Source organism: Chanodichthys erythropterus, chromosome 10 (assembly GCF_024489055.1).
Source record: "Chanodichthys erythropterus isolate Z2021 chromosome 10, ASM2448905v1, whole genome shotgun sequence".
Lineage (NCBI taxonomy): Eukaryota > Metazoa > Chordata > Actinopteri > Cypriniformes > Xenocyprididae > Chanodichthys > Chanodichthys erythropterus.
The window spans coordinates 58,116,050-58,143,536 of record NC_090230.1 but is presented as its reverse complement, the minus strand read 5'-3'; the positions used below and the strand labels follow the sequence as shown (position 1 = coordinate 58,143,536).

Sequence of the window (27,487 nt, the reverse complement as noted above, 5' to 3'; positions counted from 1 at the left end):
CCTGCAGAGTTTAGCTCCAATGACATCTGCATGTAATTTTCAAATATTCCTAAAAACTTTGGTTCGATTTTTCAAGTAGGGATATAGCTAAAACTCTGCATATTCTTGTCATTTTCTCCCAAATCATTTTATTTAAACTCAGTTTTTCAATTGAAAATGTTTAAGGGCATGTTCCTTGTCATCCTATATGATTTAGAGGTAATTATACATATAGAAGTAGCTATTTTTCACTTTTTTGTTGTTGTTTTAAACAGACTTAATCCACACATTTCCATAATCAGCATATTTGGATGTTCATACAAACAATAGATTCAGTAACCTTGTTTTTATTAATATATATCACATATCACAATATCACATGCACACAGAACCTTCCCTGCTGAAAAATCTACTATAAACCAGCATGAATTCCATGCTGGTCCAGGCTGGTTTATGCTGGTTAGAGCTGGTATAGGGCTGGTTTAGGGTTGGCCTAGCTGGTGAACCATGCTGTTCTCAAGCAAAACTGAGCTGGTGTAGCTGGTTTACCAGCACTCCCACATCCCATGCTGGTCCCAGCATGCAAAACATACCTTATGCTGGATTTTACAGAAGGGTTCATAGATTCAGATTTGTGGATTATAATCTGAGTAGTAATATTGTATATTTTATCTGCAATGTTGAGTGATAGACCTGCAGTCTTCGTTTTCTTTGATGAGAATGATTCAGGCGTAACTGTAAAAGACAGAGAGACAGATCACACTTACCTAAATATCCAATACAGCTTTTCATCTTAAATAGGGACTCAAATATATATATATACATATAAACACTGCACATATTTCATAAAGATGTCATCTGAATCAGCAGAAATATAATGATTATGAAAAACCTGCAAATATCAGTAAATTTAAAAATTTTAATTTTCATTATTGGAATTATAGAAATCAATAAAATCTCAAAATTTATATCAATGTAATTCTATGTATGCAATCTCATGTTTTTCAATGTACAGCAATAGTGATTTAGACTGAAAAATGAAAATGAAAAAAACAAATTTTGAAGTTCCCCAAGTCTCAACCAGTTTCATCCCCTTCGAGTAGCAGTATGGCTGGCATGTATAGGGAGCATTGGACATGTTACAGAAGGGATGGGAGAGCCCTGGTGGCCGTACTAAAGTATTGGTGATGCACGACCGGCCTGAGAGCTATCAAGACCAAGCGAGGGAAATCCTGCAGCAAGCACTGCAAGAACAGATGGTGTTGCTGCTGCTACCTACGCCTGCAAACATGTTACTGGTGTAGGATTTGAGGGTAAACCAGACACAAATTAATCTTCCAGATGATTTGTTCAAACTGAATATTCCATAGAATTCTGAATCAACACTGAGGACCCTAAATCAGAGGATCTTTCCTTTGGGATGCCATTGAGGAACCCCCAGCTAAGTACTTTATCACCATGCAAGGAAGAACGTTGTAAACTTGGGGCAGTTAAAACAAGACTAATATTCGAAAAGACAACACATTGTGACTCACAGCTTGAGCCCCATGAAGATAACGGCAGAGGTTGTGTGATCCCGAAACATAGATACAAAACAGACCACCTTCTTCTGAGTGACCTCTGAGTGACACAGAGTTAAAATCCACAGAAAAACCCACAGAGACTGTTTTATATATAAACTGCACCAAATCGCTCCAAAACAATGCTAGATGGACTAATAATAAGTGACTCTTTTAAAATTCCCTAAAAATTAATTAATGATTCCCTTTGAGCTAAACTGACCTGTGTCCCTTACACTGGTCAAGTGGTAGGGTCCATATGCAATAACAAACAAGATGAGGCCAGTGACTTATGAAGTCTTCTACCCAGAGAAAGGGAAGTCTCATCATGTATACCATTATCAACTTGTTGAAAGAATGGAAAGAGCCAAGCAGTTAAACCCAAGTGATGTCACTGTTGATCAGGAAGGAAGAGGAAGAGGATGATGAACCAGCAGAGGAGGAACCCCACAGGCAGTCTTCAGGGGTGGCCCTAGGTCACCTATCAGAGCCCCAGAGGACTGGATTACAAGAACTCCTTAATCGTTTTTCTGCCTTGTTCTGCCAGAGGCCTGGGCAGACCACATTGATTCATCAACCATCGATCTGACCAATACCAATCCTATCAGACAGTGACCCTACTGAGTGCCAGAAAGAAAGATTGTGCCATTGAAAGAGGAGAATGAAGAGATGAGGCGGCTGGGAATAATCAAATGGAGTGAGCAAACGGAGCAGCCAGCTGGTCATTGTCACAAAAAAGGATGGGCCACTAAGGGTCTGCATCGATTTCCACAAGTTAAATGCAAGTAAACACTCAATACAAATTTGATGCCTAACCTATGCCTTGAATCGATGAACTGCTGGGAAGAGCAGGACAGACCCGCTTTATGGTTCTGTGCAAGGGATACTGGCAGATGGCCCTTGATTCTGCGCCCTATCTGCGCCCTACCTTTAGTGCTCTGCTAGGGCTATACAAGTTTACAGGTTTACCTTTTGGCCCACATTAAGCACGTGCCACCTTTCAGAGACTAATGGACAATGTTCTCCAGGTATGTGAAGAGTGGTCTGCTGCATATCTTGATGATGTTATAGTTTACAGCAAAACTTGGGCAGACCATCTAGTGCATCTGCAACAAACCCTGGAGAACATCCATGCAGCTGGTCTGTCCAAGAATGTAATGAAGTGCGAGTGGGCAAAACAGGTCCAAGGGTGCATCTTTAGAGGATATTTGTGCTGTGGCAGGCTGGGCCTTTCCACACGCGTTTATCAGATTTTACAGTCTGGACATGGACTCATGGACCAAGTCTCAGGTCGTCTTGGGTTGAGCATGTTCACCTTTTGTTTACAAAATTTGTGCAAAGCTCTTTTTCCACGATTTTTGCTGGGCAGTCATTTGTACTATGGCACAGTTGCTAGTGTTTCCCCAAAAATTCAGTGTTGAATGAACCTACGAAGGGGAATGTCTCAATTACGTATGCAACCCTGGTTTCCTGATTAGGGAACAAAATGCTGCGAAGAACTGCCATACTCCAACATGCCTGCTACATCTCCCTCAGAATATGCAGCGTGCTGGTCATATAAAATGGTCTTTTTAGTGTTAGTGACGCGGCACACACAGGTTACTTGCTTTGTCATCAGCCAATGAAACTGCTGTGGTTGTGCTTCAGACAATCGTCACACCTGAGATGTTCCCCATAGTGTCAGCTACTGACGCAATGTCTCATTCTCTACGCAGGGAACAAGGGTTACATAAGTAACCAAGGTGATTCTAAAACCCTCACCTTGGTTTACTAACTGGATTGCAAATGTTTTGTGAAGGGTTGATTGCTCCATTGACTTGCATTTCTTGGTTTTCTTTCAGGAACTAGGCCACTAACACAGGACTAAAGACAAACTCAGTTGTTTATTGCTTTGTAAAACAAGAATTATTGTTTTTGTTCTTTCATTATTTCAAATGCACCGTAAAATAATACTATGAGGATTTTAATGCCAGATTTAAAAAGGGGCCCAAGACTTCTATGGAAATTCTTAGCAGAATTGGAAAGCTTTTCACATGCCTTACTGTTGAATTCTGCAGGTCCCACCCCAATCATTGCAGATAAAAAAACAAACAATAAAACAGCAGCGTCCAAATTCTATTTAATTGGCGTGATTAAGACTAACTTTGCTTTTATTTTTCTTTTGCCGAATTTCTGTAGTGCTTACCGGAAAAAAGGATTTTTCAAATCCAGTGTGTTCCCAGATTTAAATCCAGACTGATCAACCACAGCAGTGATGTGAATATCATAGCTTTGTCTATAAAAGAAGACATTTGCAGTTAGAAATTGATTATATACCACCAATCTGTATATAGTCAAGTTGTGGACACTACAATAAAAAAAAGGGGGGGTGTTACTATGAAGATGCTGAAATATATAACATTTGTGATTTAAAAACTTTTTCACTATATAATTCCCATCCCTAATTCTATTCTATTCTACTCTGCTATATTTTGCTTCCGTGTTCCAGACCCATAAATGTTATGAGCCCTGCTTCCTGTTGCCCCCTCATAATATGCAATAAAAAGTTAGTCGTACCTCTTGTTGGCTATTAGATGAACCTGTCCAGATAATGTCTGTCCCATTTTGGCAAACAGGGGGGTCTGCAGAAGACAGCGCACCTGATACCAGTGAGTCAAAGGTTCATTTGGAGCAGTGGACAGCCATACTGTCATCCTGTACAAAAGGACATAACACAATTATTAATCCATTCAAGCATGTCATCCTCAGAAACTTTTCCTCTCATATTTTAGATTCTCACCTTGAGCCAACAAAGGCCACATCAAACCAAAAAGCAAGTCCATGAATTAGCCCTGACTGCAGCAATTTGAAGACAAATGGAATTTCCAACCTGTAAATTACATACACTAGAAATATTGAGACAATGCTCTAGGTTTTCATAAAATGTTCATAGGTTTTTAAAAGATTGTCCCTAAATTTGCACAAATCATCTCAAAACCATGCTGGTCGAAAATTATTGTAAGACAAGTGTAGTAAAGACAGTTAAAATAGTCCATGTGACTGCAGTGTTTCAACCTTAATGTTATAAAGCTACGAGAATACTTTTTGTGTGCAAAAACAAAACAAAAATAACGACTTTATTCAACAATTTCTTCTCTCCCGTCAGTCTCCTACGCCGATCATGTAATAAACATAGTGCAGCACTTCTGTGTTCTACATCTGAATGCCAACTCATTATTGGCCAGCTCCTGCATCAGCAACACACACACGTGTCGTGCTGCTCGTGTGTACAGCATTGGCCAATACTGAGTTGGCGATCTGACGTAAATATGGAAGCGCTGCATTCACTATGTGATCAGTGTAGGAGACTGACAGGGGAGAGAAGAAATTGTTTAATAAAATTGTTATTTTTGTTTTGTTTTTGTGCACAAAAAGTATTCTTATTGCTTCATTACATTAAGGTTGAGCCGCTGTAGTCATGTGGACTATTTAAACAATGTCTTTAATACCTTGCCGGACCTCAAAAGGTGCAATAATGTTTCTGACTACAGGTGCTGGTCATATAATTAGAATATCGTGGAAAAGTTCATTTTTTTATTGTAAATTATTTTTAAAAATTAAACTTTCATATATTCTAGATTCCCTACATGTAAAGTAAAACATTTCAAAAGTTTTTTTTTTTTAAATTTTGATGATTAGAGCATACAGCTCATGAAAGTCCAAAATCCAGTATCTCAAAATATTAGAATATTTCCTAAGATCAATCAAAAAATGGATTTTCAAAACAGAAAAGTTCAAGTTCTTTAAAGTATGTTCATTTGTACACTCAATACTTGGTCGGCAGCACATATTTCAGCAAATGACTTGCTCCTAGCACAAATTACAGCATCAGTGAGGTGTGGCATGGAAGTGATCAGCCTGTGGCACTAGTGAGGCACTATTGAGCCTTCAGATCATCTGTATATTGTTGGATCGACTGTTTCTCATCTTTCTCTTGAAAATATCCCATAGATTCAGGTCAGGCATGTTGGCTGGCCAATACAACACAGTAATATCATGGTCAGCAAACCACTTGGAAGTGGTTTTTGCACTGTGGGCAGGTGCTAAAGTCCTGCTGGAAAAGGAAATCAGCATCTGAAATCTCCTGGAAGATGGCTGCATTGACTTTGCACTTGATAAAACACAATGGACCAACACCAGCAGATGTCACGGCCCCCCAAATCATTACTAACTTCAGAAACTTCCCACTAGACTTCATGCAGCTTGGATTCTGTGCCTCTCCAGTCTTTCTTCAGACTCTGGGACCATGATTTCAACATGAAATGCAAAATTAACTTTTATCTGAAAAGAGGACTTTTGACCACTGTTCACTGTCCAGTTCTTTTTCTCCTTAGCCCAGGTAAGATGCTTCTGACGTGGTTTCTGTTTCAGAAGTGGCTTGGTAGTCCTTTTCCTGAAGATGTCTGAGTGTGGTGACTCTTGATGCGCTGACTCCGGCTTCATTTGACTCATTGTGAAGCTCTCCCAAGTGTCTGAATCGGCTTTACTTGACAGTATTCTCAAGCTTGTGGTCATCCCCGTTGCTTGTGCACCTTCGCCTACCCAATTTCTTCCTTCTAGTCAACTTTGCATTTAATATGCTTTGATATTTCTCTCTGTAAACAGCCACCACATTCAGGAATGACCATCTGTGACTTACTCTCTTTGTGGAGGGTGTCAATGATTGTCTCCTGGACCATTGCCAAGTCAGCAGTCTTCCCCATTAGTGTGGTTTCAAAGAACAAGAGATACCTGGAATTTATACTGTAGGGATGGTCATTTAATGAAACTCAAATGTAAATATTCTAATATTTTGAGATACTGGATTTTGGACTTTCATGAGCTGTACGCTCTAATCAACAATTTAAAAAAAAAAAAAAAAAAAAAAACTTTTGAAATGTTTTACTTTACATGTATAAATGAAACTTTTATTTTTTAAAATAATTTACAATAAAAAAATTAACTTTTTCACGATATTCTAATTATATGACCAGCACCTGTATGTGTGTTTCAAAAAACCCCAGGAGTTAATCAAAAATATCTTAAATTGTGTTCCAAGGAGGAATGAAGGTCTTACGGGTTTGGGACGACATGAGGGTGAGTAATTAATGACAGAAATTTCATTTGTGGGTGAACTAACCTTTTAAAATTAAAAACTGATAAGTAAAACGGCGAATCTGCTTAAAATCTTTTCCTAAAAATGTGCATGCAATTTTACCGATGTAAATCTTCCTCTTTTGCCTCCAGAAAGTTGATTGTGTATTTCACAGACCGGGCCATGAGAATCTGCATATCAAATGTGTCCTGAAATGCACAGACATAATGACAACATTATGAAGCAATCTGAGATCCAGATTCACAAATGCTGTACATCTCAATATACTGTATGTGACAAACATTGACTCACCACTATTGGCTGTCTAAAGAACTCATCCAAAGCAGAAGAATGAAGGCCGCTCAAGTTCACTCCATAGAAACACCTCTGATTCCTGATTTAAAATCAAATTCCAGTTGTATGGAGTTAAACACATGTTTCCAACTAATGTTATTTTGAGTTTAGCAAATTCTGTGAATGGTTTAGAGCAGTGGTCCTCTTATTGTACACACCAATTTTTATAGCCCACCATGTTGGCTAATAAGTTTACTCTGGTTCATCTGCTGTAATGATTATTTTTAAAACAATTTTAATCTATGGACTCTCTTAGTTTCTATACATTAACTTTCAGAATACCAAGTTTTAAGAGCTGAATGTTCTTCAAGGTTCCCACTTTTTTTTTTTTTTTTTTTTTAACAATGAATTTTCATGACTTTTCCAGTTTTCCTAATTTAATAAATTGGATTTTTAAAAATATGTACTCACAATTTCTACCTGATAAAATATTTTACAGTTGGCTGGAAAAAATTATGTGCATCATAAAAATGCCCATCATGTTTCAATATTGTATTTATATACATGATTTTTACATGACTGTAGGAATTCTGCTTCTGCTTCAAAGATGAAAACAGATGGTGAGGGGGTGAATTAAAATAAGAAATATCTTGATTTTTAGTTGTTTTAGCCCATTTAAATGCTTGTTTTGTCTTATTTTCAACTTTGGACCCCCTTGGAAGTTTGCTGAGGCCCCCTAATAGAGTGCCTCAGGGATGACGCATTTTTCTAGGCAAAACCTGGAAGTGAGTTAGCATTTTTGGACTTCTGGTTCCAACGCCGTAAAGTCTATGGGTTTTTTGAATGGGTTTTTGCTAAATCGCCTGAAAAAAGGTCTGTGGTTAACAAAGCCTCTAAATACTTTCACGTTTTGATCTATGATATAAAACACACCAGTTATAACCCACTTGTGATTTTTTTAAACTTTTACTGTGTCTTAAAATCGGTGGTTGCTAACAAATTGCTAAAAGGGACTAATTCCTTTGGTGGGGACTTTAGACGTCATCATTAAAAACGGGACATTTGGACAGCATTTCTCATGAAAAAGTGGATATGTATTCATACACAGCGCAGATCATAATCAGTGAGCATGTTTGTAAATAAAGTTGTTTTTTAAATAAAGTTTGAGGACGCTTGGTGGTGACGACGTTGATCCGCGACCATGGTGTGCTGTAGTCCGTTTATAGCCTACTGTTAGCTTTTTATATCTGACGACTTTATTTAGGCTTCAAAATCTAAAAATGTTGTGTTCACTTGTAAAGATTATCTTGATAGACAAAACGTGTAAGTGTCATAACCCTTTGTTAAACACAGAGCTTATTTTCTGTGATTTTCCAAAAGTCTATGGGAAAAATGCATAGGCTTTCAACCGAGGGAACCCGTGCGCCGCTAACTTCCGGGTTAGCCTACAAAAACGCGTCATCCCTGGGGCACTCTATGGGCCCCTGCTTTAGAGTAGTGGTTCTCAACTGGTGGGTGGCGACAGCAGGAAATGTTAAACGCAAATAATCAAGAGAGAAAGATGCTTTTTGCCCACATAATGGTGTAGTTATGGTATACCAACATGGGCTAGCTGTTGAAGCAGCCAAACCTTGATGCCATTCCACCCAAGCTGTTTATCACTTAAGCCAAATATATATATATATATATATATATATATATATATATATATATATATATATAGAGAGAGAGAGAGAGAGAGAGAGAGAGAGAGAGAGGGGGAGATCTTCAAAGCTCTTCAAATGAACATTTCAGCACATACCCACTGCAAAGCACAAGCTAAATTTCTGCTTTAACATAACAAATATTAGATGTTAAACTTGACATCTGGTTACAATATCTATTTATGTAATAAAATCTCCATTGAGACAATGATTTTATTTAATGTTCTGAAGTATGGTCACATCACAAGTATGAAACTCCTCACAGTCAGTCTGGTTTAATAGCACAGGCAGAGAGAAGAGAACTATGCGCCATGAGTCAGATTTGGACTGAACCACAGCGTTTTACAGGACCGGGAAGCTGCTTGGCTTCAGTTTTGTCACGGCACGGTGAAAGTACAGTGCAGGCTGTGGGCGGTTGGACGATTACTGTCTTTCCATGCTAGCAAACCACAACCCCCTGTGGGCCAATGTAAAATAAACCATCATGGATGAGGCTGTAAACATTCAGTGTGATGCATGTAGGATTGAGAAGGTCTGTAGTGGTATGCTCATGTATACTTTCAAAGAAATGTTCTGGATTCAACACAAGCTAAGTTTTCTCAACACCATTTGTGGAGTAATGTCCGTTACCACAGAAAATAATTTTGGTTCATGTTTACGGTAATACAGTACATGCGCAATGGAGCAAAACAGGGCCAGTTTTGGGAGAGCTTAAATGGTGAAAGTGTAGTTCGTACTTTTGTTAAAGCACTTTTAAATATGAATGAATTATTCAGAAAAAAGACTTTATTTTGGAGCTGTAAAGTCAAAAGCATTATAGGTTTATCATATGCTTTTTTAGGTGGATGAACTTATGGGTATGCGTTTTCAACATTCAACCCTAAAATAAGGCCCCCCCCACCAATCCTACTTTAGCAACAAATTATCATACAAACTTTTGCTCTTTTCTAATGTACAATACTGTTTGTTTAAATGTTTGGGGTCAGTTTGGTAAGATTTTTTAAAATGTTTTTGAAAGAAGTCAAGACTGCATTTATTTGATCACAAATAGAGGAAAAACAGTAATATTGTAAAATATTACAAGTAAATATAATAATGCTAATTTGCCTTGATTCGGTCTTACAGATATCGGCAGATAAAAAATTCTTTGAGATGTCACACATTCCAGTCAACATTAATGTTGCTCAAATTAATATATGAGCGCATTTTCTGAAAACCGCACTGTTCATGGAAGTCTCCCATTCATTTAGCACATTCAATAAAGCTTGTCTGAGAGTAATCCAGGTAGGCAGATCTTAGCAAAAGGCTGTATGAGGGTGGAGCTGCTTCATATAAATAGTCCTTTTCTGGAAACCTTTGCACGTATTATGTTAAAGTTTACCGCTGCTACATGGTCATTGAAAAGGATCTGGCTGGCCTGGTTCTCAACTCACTGATTAATCCATAAAAGTGAACTGTAAAGTTGAATAAAACATAACATTTCGGTTTTTTCAAACAGAGCAATAATATGGCTTCAGATTATGTGGAATATAGTGCATGAGCTGTATGAACCATTTATTAAATATAAGAGGAGTTTTCATTGTCTCTAATCATTGTAATTGCATCGAAAACAGTGACAGTTTTCAGAATTTCTCATTTTGTGTTCTACAGAAGACATAAAGTTATACAGGTTTGGAACGGCATGAGGGTGAGTAAGGGGAGACAGGGATAGCTGCAGGTCGGAGTAATGGGTGTGCCGAAAATTAGAGCCATTTCGAAAGGTACACAATGCTACAACAGAAACTTACCCCCTAACCCTTCCCCACACCCTAACAGGCAACTTTCATGAACAATTGTAAAGACCTGTCGGCATGCTCGCTACCTTTCGGCACGCCCATTACTCTGACCTGCAGATACCCACACTTGAGTAAGGGTTCTTTCATGCTTGGTTCAATGGACTATATGCACGGAGCGTTCTTTAGAACTTCCGCATTAATATAAGCCAGCTCGAAAACTTCCGGTGAGATGTCATTTGCTGGTGTGTTGAGCATCGGTAGTGTAATACTTAGTTTATAAATCAGAATATAGTCACTTAAATAGTGTGGCATAGCATTAATTTAGTTATTCAAACGCAAGACAGCATAAAAAATAAATAAATAAAGACGTACCTCAATGTTCCTCCTCGGCTAAATTCAATTCGACCATTAGTTTTCACACTTTTATGTGGAAAAAAAAGCTTCAAAAATTAAATATTTATTGTGCACTTTAGTTAGATTAATTGAATAAATGTGTGTTTTCACAAGTGTGCTGAAATCATTGATCTTGCGCTGCTCTGACTGACAGCTGCTGTGATTACAAAGGGAGAGCACGGTGCTCGCTTTCTGTGTAATTCACAATAAAAGTTATTGTTTTTCATAAGATTTTGTGAGTATTTCATACTTCACATTGACAAAATGTATTTTAAACCTAGTTATTTTATAATGTTTAATATTTAGTCAAAAACGAAGTGAAAAACGTTTAGAGGAAATGGCTGATATGTGCGCAAATAAATGCAACTTTGCCGCCATCTGGTGGTTAAAATGCTAATTACTGTCTTTTTTTATTTTTAGATAAGTGTTTTCTATCAAATGTTAAATTTCCTATATTTTTAAACGTTCGGTTTTACAATGGGGACAATCTCAGAAGGATGAACAAATAATGTTTGTGGTCATCACATTAAAAATAACATTTGAAGTGCTGGGAAAAAATGTGTGTGCGTGTCTAATTACAGACACGGCATTTTTAAACAGTCCCAATAGCTTCGTCTTTATTGCAATCAATAAAACTGGTTTATTGGCAAATTAGGTAAATGTGATAACTACATTTAAATATAAATACAACATTAAAAAGTCAACCATAGATGGTTTTGTGTCGATGTACAACGACTACAGAATGAACAGCTAACAGTTCACCGGAATACATAACCCTTTGTTAAACACAGAGCTTATTTTCTGCGATTTTCCAAAAGTCTATGGGAAAAATGCATAGGCTTTCAACCGAGGGAACCCGTGCGCCGCTAACTTCCGGGTTGGCCTACAAAAACGCGTCATTCCTGAGGTACTCTATTTGCTTTATCAAAGCAGCAGCTGTTTACTCCTGTTGCTTGGTAATGACAACACAGGAGAAGACAGCAAAATGCATATTGGTTGCTCACCTCACTTTCATATTTTGTTTATTGAACCTTTGGTTACGAATACACAAGGTAGAAAATTGAAGTTTGAAAACCTTCAAAACAAACTTTTATGTCCTAGATGTCCAGATGTAATTTCTATAAATGAAAAGTGCAGGTTAGAGAATTGCTATAGATTGTAAAGAAAGCAGAAGAAGGCATCACCAGAAGTTGGAGCGGGCATGATGCTCCATGTACAGCTGTTCATCAGTGAAAGGAGCCAGGTGAATGTCACTCTGGGTAGGGAACATCATTCCTGAACAGTGATAGAAGGTGAACCAAAAAGTAAAAACTATGCCTCTGAATCTTTACTTTTCAGTTGACATACTGTATGTAACTTTTCTCTATTCAATCAATCCCATTTAATAAAATTAGCCTTTTGGGGAATACAATTAATTCTTTGAGATTTACATCTTGTGACATTTTTTCTTTATTATCTAGACATGTTCTGTCTCATGCTGAATTTTGAGTACAACGACAACAACAGATAAACATAATATAGCACTGACAAGTACTTGATCATCAATAACCAATAACATTTGAACACATGACATATATAAATTAGCATGTAGTGGCCTTTATTGTTGCAATTGTTGTTTGCGATGTACAGACCTTTGGGTTTTAACCAGTATTTGGCATGTAGATAGCTCTCTAGCATCCTCTCGTTGAGGAGCATGTAGCCTATGGGCTCTGAGATGATCACATCCACCTTCTCTGGACAGGAAACTTCCTCAATCTTTCCTGACAAAACTGTGATTTTGTCGGATAAGCTATTGCTTTTCACTAAAATCTGAAGAGACAACAAGAATGACAAAATTAACAATCAATTCTACAGTGATGCACTTATAATGGAATACTATTTCTTGCACAATAATAAACGTTAAAAAATAAAGTGTAACCACAAGACCACAATATTGTATGTGTTAAAGGGTAAGTTCACACAAAAATGAAATTTCTGTCATTAATTACTCACACTCATGTCGTTCCAAACCCATAAGACCTTCGTTCATCTTCGGAACACAAATTGAGATATTTTTGATGAAATCCAAGAGTTTTTTTTTTTTTTTTACTGCATAACAGAAGCGAAATAATGTTGAATAAAGTCATTATTTTTGTTTTGTTTTTGCGCATAAAATGTAATCTAACTGCTTCATAACATTAAGGTAGTGTCACATTGACTGTAGTCTCTGGACCTTGAATGTGGTAATTTTGTTGCTTTCTAATTTGTGGAAATGGTAATGTCATGCGCATGCGTATTATGTGTTCAGTCTATAGGCGCATAGTGTTTCTTTAAAAAGTGACATCACCAGCTACTGGCCTGGAATGAATAATACAGCGCTTTTAGTCGTTTTCACGAAACTGTGTGAATGTGGATCATTTTGACAACATTGTCGTCTGTACGTCAAAAACGCAAAGAAAAAACTCTCTGTTTTTAGTACAGCGCACAGCATAAATGAGTACACCCCCTCTGAACAAATGCAAAAGATGTGTTTTCTTTATGATCACTAATACAGTTTATTGAAAGATGGTAAAACTAAAATGTATTAAACATATACATTAAAAAAAAGAGAAATACGTCATTAATAGCCATAAAATAAGTAAATTAGCCAATTTTGTTTAAATTAAGGATTGCAGAAATGAGTACACCCTAGATTTAATTCAACAAATGTATAATAATATAAACTAAGCATTCTGGTGCACTCCCATGGGAAAATAAATGGAAAAAACAACATTTGCTACAAAATTATTGACACTAGGGCTGGGCATTGACACAAATTTCACAATTGGATTCGATTTTGATTCAGAAGCTTGCGATTTGATTTTGATTTGATTACTTTTAATTCAATAATGATTCATTTGGGGCCTATCAGGTAAAGTATATGGCAAATTTATATGACAAAAAGAAAAAATATCTCTCAACTAATGCTGTAAACTATACAGGGAACCACAGCTGGTACATCATTATAATATTAAAGGTTAAAATTAATTGATTTGTAAGCTACTTACATATAAATTAAACAAAGAAGTTTTTATAATAACGTTATAATACATTTTTAATATCGGCCTAAACATTTAAATGGTGGCCGTCATAAAACGGTTTTATACATTTAGTATTGAAGCACGTGTTAAGTATATGAATATGCAATGGCCTATATATATGAATAATGCAAAGTCACAGTGGATATCAAAATGCTTCTCTCTAAGTTCATTTTTGTAACTGACTATTTTATTAAGCTATTTTATTGGCGCTTTTCGGCAGTTGAAACAATGATTTATCAATTAACATTACATATGACATGGTACGGATTTCAGTACTGGATCTTTCAACATACCTTCGGTATTCATTCATCCTACATCCATTCATTCACCCCAGAAAAAAAAAAAAAAACTCTTCGGATCTACACGATTCACATAAATGACATATTTTAATTCAAAACGGCGAATTTTGCCGAAAAGCGACTAGTTTGCAGGTTTGGTATTTATTATAAATAATTTAGCTGTGCACATCATTTTTTAAAAATTCATTTGCCTGGTAATCTTCCCCTCTTGCAGCTCATCTCTTCTCTAATGACGTGTTTACTTGCGTGAGGGCAGGGCAACCTGTCACTCACACGAGATCCACCAATAGCAAACCACGATCATCCAATCAATTCCCCATGGACAAAATCAAGTCCCGCCCTACATTTGTTCTTATTCCAGAAGTCGTTTCACTTGGATATATAGGTCACAATAGGGAACAACAGACTATCACTACTTCTGTTTCATCCTGACTTTAAACTTTAAATGGAAAATTCCTTACACTTCAAGCATTGAGGCAGAGTTAAAAATATGGGTTTGATTATCACTCTTGCAAAAAAAAACAAAAAACATTTGTAATCTCTTTTCTAAACAAAGAAAACCATTTAGAGATTAACAGTTAAAGGCTATATTTAACACAGGTTGCATAAATCAGATGTGGCAGTAGAAACTCAAACATGTGGTTATAGTCTACAAAGTACTAACAAGACCTTTTCCTATTAAATGAGAAAAAGCGAGCTATTAGTACTAATCTTGTCTGTTAAGAAAGCAGTCTTTATCCATGTAAACGTGTCCTTGCCCACTACACAATTTTCCGGGCCAAATCTGTCTTCAAGTCATTTAGCACCCAGAATGTCATGCATTCCAGACATGCAGGAAAGATCCTTCTGAAGGACCTCTTGAAGGTGTTGCCCTGTTAAAATGTTCCATAAAAGTTGGCTCGGCCTGGGTATTTTTCCACAAAACCCATAGCCCTGAACTTCAGGCCAAATGGGTATGACAAACATAGATAGTGATAAGTGATTTATCATCCTAGCACATCCAACAGTTGGCCAAGAAATACATATGTCCTCACTATGCACTGAAAGAACTTTGTAATAGACTGGATCATGAAAAAAAAATATTTGCTTTTATTGCCACACCGTAAGAAAAAAATCCATAGACAAACAGAAAGTTACTGGTAATTTTCAGCCAGGACATTTCCTGTTAAGTTTATGGACATTTCCTTCAACCCTAAAACACTATACAATGCAATTAAAATAATAATAGTAATAATAATAAATAAATAAATTCCTTCATATTAACATAGCACAGTAGGCCCTATGTGTAAAGTGCACACATTTTCTCAAACAGGTCAGATCAGATTTCCCAATATTATGATGATTAAGTGATTAATTCACCCACAAATGAAAGTTTGTCTTGATTTACTCACCCCCATATTGTTTCAAGCTGTAGGATTTTGATTCTTCTGCAAAGCCCAGACATTTTGCAGAATGTTCATTTTGCTCTTTCTTACAATAAAGTCTATGGAAATGGATGCTTTAAGACATAAAAGTATCATAAAAGTATCCGTGTGCTATGATCCAAGTCTGAAGGCTTACAACAACTGTGTGAGAAGCAGACCCAAAATTAAGATAAACCCAAATCTTCCCCTTCCAAAAAAACCCAAATTTTTTTTTCTTTTTTTCATTTATGTATATTCAAATCAAGATCACATATTAATGTTGTCAAATACCATTGTTTTTTGTGTGTCTCATAGCCAACATTTGAATATGCAGAAGTGGGAATAAGATGTGAGAGCTACAGTAGTAGACAAGATTTTGAGCACAAGAATTACATTTCAGGCTGTTCCTCACACAAAGTTATCAAATGACTTCAGAAAACTTGTAGTAGTCACACAGACTATTTTTACAATACTTCTTCTACATTTTAAGTTCATGGAAATCAGCATTGTGAAAAATCAGCTGAAAATACAAAGCATCTTTTGTGTTCCAGGAAGAAACTCATATGGGTTTGAAATGACATGAGGATGGAGGGTGAATCATAAATATATTGTGTGTACTTCTGCATATTTGGCCACAGAGCTGGCCTCCACTGCGTAAACTCTCTTAGCCCCGGCCTGGACGGCAAAGAAGGACAATATCCCTGTTCCACAGCCGACATCAAGAACCACCTACAAACAGATGCAATGTATACCATAAGAACAAAGCATATATTTGAGGCAAACTGTCTGGTACTAAAGAATTATCAACACAGTACAATTACTGTATATTAAGACTTTTATTTTAAAAAATCTTAAAGGTGCACTCAGTAAATTTTATTTTAATAATTGTTTTTTTTATTTTTTTTATATTATTTTAATTATTTTTAATCAAAGTATGTGTTTTGCCTTGGAATGAAACCCATGACAATCCATGTGAGAAATAGGAACATTTCCACTTATAAATACCCTGTAAACCCTAACGCTCAAAATACTTAATTGGTTTGAGTAGGACAAACATATATTAGACAAATTATGGTTTCACTTTATTTTGATGGTCCTTTTAACACATTCTTCTGACTAAAAGTGACGTTGTCTACTAACTCTTATTAAAGTGTTAATAGAGTATTAGTAGACTGGTAGGGTTAGGGTTAGAATAAGTTGACATGTAGTTACAAAGTTACTTATAGTCAGTACAATGTCTATTCTAATGAGAGACAGTAGACATGTAGTTGCAAAGTTACTGAATTTTCAAAAGGGACCATCAAAATAAAGTGTTACCTAAATTAGTTCAGTTAAATTAACTGTTATAAGTATTTAGAACTTTCTTTTTCTTTTGAGTTCACAGCACTGACATACACTATACTGCCAAAAGTTTTGGGACGCTTGCCTTTACATGCACATGAACTGTAATGACATCCCATTCTTAATCCGTAGGGTTTAATAAGGAGTTGGCCCACCCTTTGCAGCTATAACAGCCTCAACTCTTCTAGGAAGGCTTTCCACAAGGTTTAGGAGGTTTTTTGACATTCTTCTAGAAGTGCATTTGTGAGGTCAGGCAGTGATGTTGGCGAGAAGGCCTGGCTCGCAGTCTCCGCTCTAATTCATCCCAAAGGTGTTCTATCGGGTTGAGGTCAGGACTCTGTGCAGGCCAGTCAAGTTCCTCCACACCCAACTCGCTCATCCATGTTTTTATGGACCTTGCTTTGTGCACTGGTGCGCAGTCATGTTGGAACAGGAATGGGCCATCCCCAAACTGTTCACATAAAGTTGGGAGCATGAAATTGTCCAAAATGTCTTGGTATGCTGAAGCATTAAGAGTTCCTTTCACTGGAAGTAAGGGGCCAAGCTCAACCACTGAAAAACAACCCTACACCATAATCCCCCCTCCACCAAACTTTACACTTGGCACATTGCAGTCAGGCAAGTACAGTTATCCTGGCAACCACCAAACCCAGACTCGTTCACTGGAATGCCAGACAGAGAAGTGTGATTCGTCACTCCAGAGAACACATCTCCACTGCTCTAGAGTCCAGTGGCAGCGTGCTTTACACCACTGCATCCGACGCTTTGCATTGCACTTGGTGATGTAAGGCTTGGATGCAGCTGCTCGACCATGGAAACCCATTCCATGAAGCTCTCTACGCACTGTTCTTGAGCTAATCTGAAGGCCACACAAAGTTTGGAGGTCTGTAGCTATTGAAAGTTGGCGACTTCTGCACACTGTGCGCCTCAGCATGCGCTGACCCCGCTCTGTGATTTTACGTGGCCTACCACTTTGTGGCTGAGTTGCTTTTGTTCCCAATTGCTTCCACTTTATTATGATACCACTAACAGTTAACCGTGAAATATTTAGTAGTGAGGAAATTTCACGAATGGACTTATTGCACAGGTAGCAACCTACACTCTAAAAAATGCTGGGTTAAAAACAACCCAAGTTGGGTTGAAAATGGACAAACCCAGCAATTGGGTTGTTTTAACCCAGCGGTTGGGTTAAATGTTTGCCCAACCTGCTGGGTAGTTTTATTTAACTCAAATATTGTTTAAAAATTACTGTATTGCTTAATTAAAATTAACCCAAAGTATGTTGGAAATTAACATTTATTAATGTTCAATGAATAATTGTTAAACAATAAACATTTATTAAATTGCTTATTAATAAATTTATATTAATAAACTATTAAATTTATATTAATAAAATATTAAAGCTTATTAATAAACATTCACTTTTTGTCTATTATTGTTGTCTCTAATTACATCTGGTTTTTAATTTCCAAACTATTTTGGGTTCATTTTAAGCTAGCCATATAGCAATTTTTAAATAATAGTTGGTTTAAATAAAACTACCCAGCAGGTTGGGCAAACATTTAACCCAACCGCTGGGTTAAAACAACCCAATTGCTGGGTTTGTCCATTTTCAACCCAACTTGGGTTGTTTTTAACCCAGCATTTTTTAGAGTGTATCACGGTACCACGCTTGAATTCACTGAGCTCCTGAGAGTGACCCACTCTTTCACAAATGTTTGTAGAAGCAGTCTGCATGCCTAGGTGCTTGATTTTATACACCTGTGGCCATGGAATTGAACGGAACGCCTGAATTCAATTATTTGGTGGGGTGTCCCAATACTTTTGGCAATATAGTGCATTTCAAGTAAAGTGAACTGTTTCATTGTTTTGAGTTGTATGAACTAATTTCTTTTCATTTAGACTAACTCAAGTTTAAATGAAACTGGGCTGGATTTCTGTTTCTCTGCATGCTTTGCCCACAGCACTCGAAAGGGAGAGTAAATGCTAAAATTAAGTGTTATATAATGTGTGTGCAAGATTAATGTTAAGGATTTAGTAGTGATTAATGTTTTGTTGTGCTAATTTGGAAGAGTTTCTGTTAATGTGGGTTTTTGGAGAGTTACCATGGTGACAAGTGGCGCATGCTGCTTGGTTTGAGAGTGGGTAAGATCAATGACTTAAGTTGCTGTACTCATTCAGTAAGTGCTATACCATGCTATTGTTAACATGTTAACAAATAAGCAAGTTGGCATTTTCTGAATTAGTTTATTATAGCTAGCAAAATATCTATGTTGAGATAACCTGATAATATTAAGGTAAGTGTATAAATTAGTGTACTCAAATATTTCAAGTTAAGAACAATAAAAATGTATGAGTACACCTTAAACTTTGAGTCTCTTAACTTAAAAAAATTCTCATTGAACTTTTTTGAGTTCTGACAACTTATTGGGGTTTAATAACTCACTTGATTTGCAAGTACTCAAAATAAAAAAAGTTAATTAACTAAATCTTTTATGTTAATTGCTATCAAAATGTATAAGTGAGCTAACTCAGTACTACAAGTTAGGAGCAATTAACATGTATGAGTTCTACAACCTACTGCTGTCGGAATTGTAGCAGGTCTTCATCTATCATATCTCACAATGAATGTTTCTACAAAGAAATCAGTTCAATACCTTTTTTTGTGTGATGCTGTATCTGTGGTAACATGTAGGGCAGGGTGATATGACGATATGATAGCAATGATATAAAGTGTCTCTTGTCAGAGATTTTGCTATATCATTTACACTGCAGTATGTAAAGCAACCCATGCAGTGTACTGTTTAAAGTTACTGACTGATAAAGAAACATGCATGACTGAGATGCATGTTAATAATCAGTAATTCAGCATAGTAGCTTAATGTGGTAATCGTGCACTGTCCGACACATACTGGGCACGAGATCTGTAAGTACTTAATTTAGTTCTTTTTTGCAGCTTAATATTGGATTTGAATGGGCTTGAATGGTCAAATACACACAAAATATGTCAAAAAATATCTGTTGTGGTGAGTGTTCACATGAACACAGTTGGTTATATCTTGAGAGTGTGTTCTACAGCTGTGCGATTAATCATAATCGATTTTCTATTTTGGCTTCCAACGATTATGAAAAAAGATAATCAAGGTAAAATGATTATTGTGCTGTGCCACATTCCATCCAGCAGCACGTTCCTTTCCTTCACAGTGCCGCACTTTCGTTTCTCCCTAAAAGCCCCAACTTAACATCCTAATCAGCCAAATAAGTGAGTGTTGTAAAATGCCATCTACTGTTGCTAAACTGCAGGATGTGTTTGATAATAAACAGTGTTATTAAAATCACATTAAGCCACAAAAGAGACACTGTTCCCCAGGCGCCTTTCTGTGTGTGTGCGTCAAGAGCTGAACGCGGATAAGCAAATGGGCTTTGGATATGTGGCTAAATGTGTACTCGCAAAAATGTCAAAATTACGGTGGCCGAGAGAGTTCAACGCGCTGCAAATAAAGAAAACATCTTCATCAGTTTGACAACACATGCGCTGCAAACTCCACAACACTTACAAATAGTGAAACACGCTGCAAATAAAGAAAACATCTTCATCAGTTTGACAACATGTGTTGATGAAGATGTTTTCTTCATTTGCAGCGCGTTGAGCTCTCTCGGCCACCGTACAAAATGTCTTTTTGGAGTAAACACACTTGGTTATGTCTTAAGTAAATGTACACAGTTGAGAAAGAAAATGCATGTGTAACAGTATACTGGATCCGTGCATTAGGTCTTAAAGCGGCGGCAGCCTAATAAACCTGCTGCAGTCTGTCATTAATGATAATCATTTCACAATGATAAACTATTTCACTCACTGATCTTGACTGAATAACTTAAGTAGCTTTAATAAGGATTACTCTATATTTGTGTACAGTAATACTATGCAGTGTTATATGCAGTGCCATTTTACATTTGATTATTACATTTTTTTTTTTGTAGGCTATTACTTATCTCAATACCACTGTTAGTACATCTTCCTGAAAAACTTAAAACACTTGTTCTGTTGTGTTTATTTGTCTGTTTTGTTTGTAATTAGTTTCTTTGTTCTTATTGTATCGCTGACTGTTTACTTGGGTAACGAGGACCTTTTTCTTACATTAGTTAACGTAGTATTAGTTTTTGCTTAATTATCAATAACTGTGAAATTTCACTATTTAAAATTACTCATATCAGGAAATAAGACTGATCATATCACCAACAAATTATCATGTTAACCATTAAACAGGCAATGTGCACCACAGGATACATTCTTTAGTATCTTGTAGGAGACACAGGAAATCATTTTTCATCCAATACTATTATCAGTATCATATTTGAGTCTGTTTGGGGTGGGGGGTGACAGGGTGGTCAGAATTTGGCATACCATATATATAGCTTAGTCTGTCTTGCTTTCACATTCACGCAAATCGCTCCACAGTTCGCAACCAAACTTAGACCACCTCCTTCAGGTACTCTTGGGTTCTGTATCCTGGTTACGGATCCTGGTTTTAGCCGGTTACGATGTCATTAGTTCAACAAAACACATGTAGGGGATGACAGTTTGATGAGGTACTTTACTTCCTGAACAAGAGCGCACAAAAGTTTGAGGTTGCTTTCATATTCACGTGAATCGTGCCACAGTTTTAGTGCAACCAAACTGAGATTACCTCCTCCTTTCACATTATCAGTTTTTCATGTGAACTGCGCCCTGTTTCACACTAAACATTTTAATCGAACCAAACCGGTCAAGTGTGAACACACCCTTAAGGCCCCGATATACTTCGAAGAACGAAGTGATGTGACGTCATTTCGAACAAAATCAGGCCAAAACGAAGTTCGTTTTGTGTTCTTTTTAGAAGTTCGAAACGGCTTGCCAAAGCGAACTTTCAGGAAAAGTTAGCTCCAGCTCTACCATTGGTCCTTGATGATAATGTAATAGCAGGTGTGCGCTGAGGCTCCGCCTTCATTCACGTTGAACCCTTCCCTCTGACTCATTTCATTACTCAAGTTCGTTGAGGTAAGATCTCCACGGGTGAAAACACGAATACACTGGATAGCCGCTTTATAGTATACTTCTGATGAAATGAGGCACGGACACAGTTTTTCATGTTTGATACTGTAAAGCTGCTTGTTTTTAAGCAAACTATTGAATATAATGCTATATAAATAAACGTGATGTGACTGGAGTGCTAATTTGCAGAGCTTGTGCTAACATACTAATGTTGTTATGATCAGATGTTTTTCTTATGCTTTCTATAAAAAATGCTTGCAGTTTTATCATTTTTGTTGTGTTTATTTTATTACAGAGAAGAAAGTGTACAGCTCCTATTTACATATTCCGTCACTCTCAGCAGTGTGGGCGGCGTCAGATGTTCGATTACAGTGTATCACTGCTCACGCATTTCGAACTTCGTTTAACTCCTAAACGAAGAACGAAAAAGAACTTCCTTTGAAGTATATCGGGGCCTTAAATGAGCGTAAATGCAGCAGCCTAATATTCCCGCTGCGGTCTGTATCATTATTGTTAATCACACAACTAAAAAAAAAGAGAAAATATCTCTCACTGCTCTTGACTGAATAACTTCAGTAGCTTTAATAAGAATCAGTGTATATTTAATTCAGTAAGGACTACACAGGCAGGATTTTACTTTACATTAGCCCTTTTAATTTCTGTAGTTAGTCTATTTCTAACTTGAATATTACTGTTAGATGGACCTAGAGCTTTTTTATTTTATTTGTACTATTGTTTTTGTCCTAGTGTTTATAATTTGCTTCTTTATAAATACATAAATAAAATAACTATATTGTGATATATATATATTATTGTGAAATAAAATTAATAAAGATTATAGTCATATTGTCAACCCCTAGTAACAGGTATCAAGTCCAAAATCACTGGCATACTGGCCAACAGAGCACAAAGCAAAAACAAAATACTGAGTACACCTTTAAAGACTAGCAGAATAAAGTTTGCTGTTTGATTATGTAATATTATCATGTAAACCAGAATAAACTAGCCAGGTAAGGAACATAAATACATACTTTGTCTTTGAAGTCAACGTCATTGAGCAAAATGGCTTTTTGGTAGGTTGCAGTCCTGAGGTAATCCTGAAGCATGTTCTGCTGCTGGGACAGACAGCCATAAAACTGAGAGAAAACTGAAAATGTCTCACATTTCTTAGAGAAGTAAATCATGTATACTGATCACATACAAGGGAACTGAATAAAGGTCCAGGTTTGCATGGGGAAATTCTCCACTTTACCTGGAAGTACTGTACTGCAGATGAATCATCCGTTCTCTGCTGAAACACAGACTGATCTGTCCTGAGGTCAATCCATGAGCTCAGCATTCTGTGGAAGCCCTGAAACTCTGTGCAGAAGTCACTGTTTTTCACTATCATGTATGACAGTAACACAATTCAAAACAGTAATGGACTACTGTAGTTATTAACCCGATAAATTGGTCATCATATTTAATGGACCAATTTCGAAGACCTCTACATGATCAACACAACACAAAAAGCCTGTTGCACACAGTGCCTTCTGTCTGATTGATTGTTTATACTCTTTCAGCAAGTAAAAGATTGTGGTCAGCTTTTTGTGATTTGTGTCTTTTTGCTGTGAATTCTTAACTGAATTTTATAAAGTATACATCAGAATAACTTTTATATTTTTTGTGATATTTCAAGATGAACACATACTGGACTGAAGCAACATTTACTTGATTATCCATACGTAATTTTTTAGAACATTGATGAGTATCAAATATGATAATCAGGCTTTCGCAGATTGTTTATTTGATCATCTCTCAATCATCACTGTATTGCATTGCATCATGTTTTAAAACTACAAAGCTTTGATAATCAGACTAAGCATTGAAATATCATCTTTATAAGAGACATATTTTTGGGAGATATAGAGTGACAACTGATATTTATATGCATTTTATGTGAGTAGTCTGTTATACTGTAATAAACACTGAGGCGTTTGGCTTTACAGGGTTAATCAAGGTTAATTTTAATTTATAAATATACTATTGTTCACTGTTAATTAATGTTTTTTCATAATACATTAATGTTAATTTTGTTATTTTAATTTTGTTCAATTTTAAAGATATGTACTTATATCTAGAAACCAACAATAATCTAGATAGAATTATCATTCATAGTAAATTTATCATATTACAGTAGAGGTTTAAAGAGACTAAACTTTTAAACATTTGTTATGAATTCTAAATGTCATTATACAAATCTTTTTTTGATTTTTGACTTTTGTGATTAATTATTTTCTGTTTAACGCGTTAAAAATATTTAAGACAATTAACGCAGCATCCGTTTTTCCCTGGCATCCTTACATTATATGATCAAGCTGTCATTCATTCAAATGCTTTTAAACCATTCAAGCGCGATAAGACACAAAAGAGAACTCAATTCTGTACTGGCGCGTGTCTGTGAAGTGGCTCTCTGTGAACAAACACAGGAAAAGCACAGAAAGCCGCTTCTCAGATAGCATGCCAGTAGCAATTGGAGTTCTCTTTCGCACTTGAACAGATACAAACACACACAAAATTATGTCAAAATGCCCGTTATTGGTGAGTATCCACGTAAGCACATTCCTAAATGTGTTAAAAAGTCTTCAATGAATGTAAAAAGTAAGGAGAACTTCGGATGTGTCAGATCTGCGTCATGTGTGGCAGCTCTTAAAGTGACAGCAGCCTAATAAACCTGCTAAACCTCATTAATGTTAATCAAAGAACAAAAGAAAAAGAAAAATCCCTGCTCTTTACAGAACAACTTTTGTATCTTTAATAAGTATTAATCTATATTTAATATATAGTCTACTTTAAAGACTGTGCAGTGATATTTTACATTTGATTACTTTATTGACTTTTTCTACTTGAATATTACAGTTAGACCTACATAAAAATAAATCTTAAAGAACTGTGGGCCAATGAAAAGTTTGGCAGGGCAAGTAAAAATACTATACTACTATACTACACTACTATACTAAAGGCACAGCTAACATTAATTATAATGGGTTTATGTGAAGATTGTTTTAACTTAAAAATGATGACTTCCAATTATGCTGTAATGTTAAATGGTTCATTATCATTTCATTCCCAGAATATATTCCACAAATATATTCACAGTCATACACATCCCCTTTATAAGTCTGTATATAAAGAGTGTGATGTTGAGAGTGTCTCCACAGGGTTTGCAATTTAGTGATATTTCTATCATGTTTGATTCAGTTACCAATGGATTTATCCAAAATCTCCATGAGCCGTTAAACACAGATGTACAACAGATGTGTTGGAAAACCTTAATGCTTCTCAGAGGAAAAGACCGAAAGATTCCATACTTTGATCTTGGATTAGTAATACTAGAAAAATATTGAAGAAATAAGACTGAAAAGCAATAAAGAATTATTCATGCTACAAGACTGGAACAAGTTTAATGACCTAAAACGTTTTTTTTTTTTTTTTCAGGTAACATTTGGCTATTGTTATTGTCGCATGAGATCAATACATTTCTGTCACTTTTGTCAGACCAACCAGCCAATATGTCAGTTTTGTGGTAAAGAGTGATGAAACGAATAGATAACTAACCTGATTGAGAGGTGAAGCGCATGAGGATACTGAAACAGCCCAGTGTGATGAGGAATGAGCGGCTGGCCACCCGACAACACTCCGTCTCCCTTGTGATCGAGAACTTAAAAACACAAACTCCAGCATCTAAAAGCATAACAATAAACAGGGTATATGAATGCTGATTTAAAAAACAACAAAAATGAAAGGATTAGGATATTCAAAGTTAAATTATGTCATAATTTACGGCCATATGACTTTGGTGGAATACAAACGGAGATGTTGGAAAATGTTCACACGGCTCTTTTATGTAAAATTAAAGTGGATGGTGATTTATATTGTGCGTGAATCAGTTCCGTTCGGCATTATTCATGTCAAACCTGGTGTTGCAGCAAGAATTTCAATGAATAAAGACTAAAATTGTTTTCAAGCTTAACAGCCTGAGCCTGTGGTCACCAAATGCTTTCGATAAAGAAAAGAGAAGCATGAACATTTTGCTAAACATCTCCTTTTGTGCTCTACAGAATATGGGTTCCAGGGCAGTGGTTCAGCTAGAAGCTGCCATCAGAAATGGCTGTATCCTGCTATGCGAGGTACATGGGATGCAGAGAAAAACAGCAGAATGGTGCTATCTGATTTTCTGCACCAGGAGGCAGAAAGTGCAGGCGGCCAGATCCAGTGTACCATGTCAAAGAAAACAGAGTCCAGTGCAGGCGATGTTCGAGCTGCTCATGCTGTGTGACCAGCGCTGCAGTAAATCCTAGCGATCTGTCAGTGCGGCAGGACCACACAGTGAGACCCGGGGAAATGTGTGGCACACCTGAATAAAGAGTGTGTCCTTCAGCCAATAAACAAGACACTTAAGAGCCAGTGGAGAGATTGTTTGGTATGACGTTATTTACACTGTAAATGTGGTTCTTCACTTCCTTTACTCATCATATTCTTCAGATAGGAGCAGATACTGAAAAAGTGGCATAACTTGAACTTGATACTTAAACAAAATAAACAAAAATTGGGAAAAATACTGAAAAAAATGAAATGAAAAAAAGCTTGGTGACGAATGAGATCTCAAATAGAATCAACTGAGTTCAAAACTAGACTTTGAAAAATTCTCGTTCTTAAAGTGTAATTAAACAAATAAGCACTGATTAACATTAATTACTTAGGTTTAAAGTAAGGCTGTTATTACTATAGGAAATACATGTAACGTGTAACAACGTCACAACGGCGTAATCTTATAGCTATGTCTCCTCAGCGTTTCAGATGCATCTGTTTAAATCACACAGATTACTAAGAAACCGAAATCTGCTATTAAAGTCCAAAGTATTTCTCGTAAAATTCTTCCCAAACCATGTCCTGAACCATCCACATTAATATCTCTATACAAAAATGTAGGCTAAAGTAGTTGTTGTTTTTGTTTACCATTATTAATGGTGAGAGAGACGTCATCCAGCTGTCGGTGCACGTGAAGCGTGAGTTCCTGATGTTGATCCGGCAGATCTTGCTTCATGTCGGTCTCATTGAGAAAGATCACAGTTACAGAGAAACTGGTCTGTAACTGATTATCGTCCATGATTGAATCCAGGAGTCATTGCAGGGCGGTGAAGCTCTCGTATCCTTCTTGCATACGCATTGTGACTGAGGTTGTGAACATGTTCAGATGAGAGGAGGGTCTAATGGCCTTGACGTGGGAGGGCGGAGTTAAACTTAAAGATGAAAAATGACAGGCAGTGGAATGTAGGTTTCTGCCGACAAAAAAAAAAAAAAAAAGTCAAGTAGGCTAATTTTTAATTTTAATTTTTTTTTTTCTAAAACACAAGCAACTCCAAAAGCAACAGACACGTGAGTAAAATAAAACTATGTTCACGAGTAGCCTAATTCTGTTACAGAAGCGCAATTATTTTCGGTTTCATTTTTATAAATCTGCTTATTAATGTTGACATGAATATGGTGCATGGGAG

At 36.5% G+C, this 27,487-nt stretch overlaps 1 protein-coding gene across 5 annotated transcripts; it reads right to left on the bottom strand.

The window, feature by feature from the left end:
• Positions 1-180: 180 nt before the first annotated feature.
• carm1l (coactivator-associated arginine methyltransferase 1, like) lies at positions 181-27,179 on the bottom strand. 5 transcript variants are annotated; one of them, XM_067395714.1, is made up of 13 exons: positions 26,949-27,179; positions 25,548-25,673; positions 23,203-23,309; positions 22,982-23,086; positions 16,196-16,306; positions 12,448-12,625; positions 12,001-12,091; positions 6,964-7,045; positions 6,775-6,860; positions 4,318-4,407; positions 4,095-4,232; positions 3,724-3,813; positions 181-714 (listed from the first exon to the last, which is right to left on the bottom strand). In XM_067395714.1, exons 1-13 carry the CDS (start codon positions 27,097-27,099, stop codon positions 705-707), a joined length of 1,365 nt encoding a protein of 454 aa, XP_067251815.1. In that variant the 5' UTR covers positions 27,100-27,179; the 3' UTR covers positions 181-704. The 5 variants fall into 5 exon arrangements, with proteins under 5 accessions (XP_067251815.1, XP_067251817.1, XP_067251818.1 ...); XM_067395716.1 differs by having other exon boundaries at positions 22,982-23,065; XM_067395717.1 differs by having other exon boundaries at positions 22,982-23,062.
• Positions 27,180-27,487: the final 308 nt, after the last annotated feature.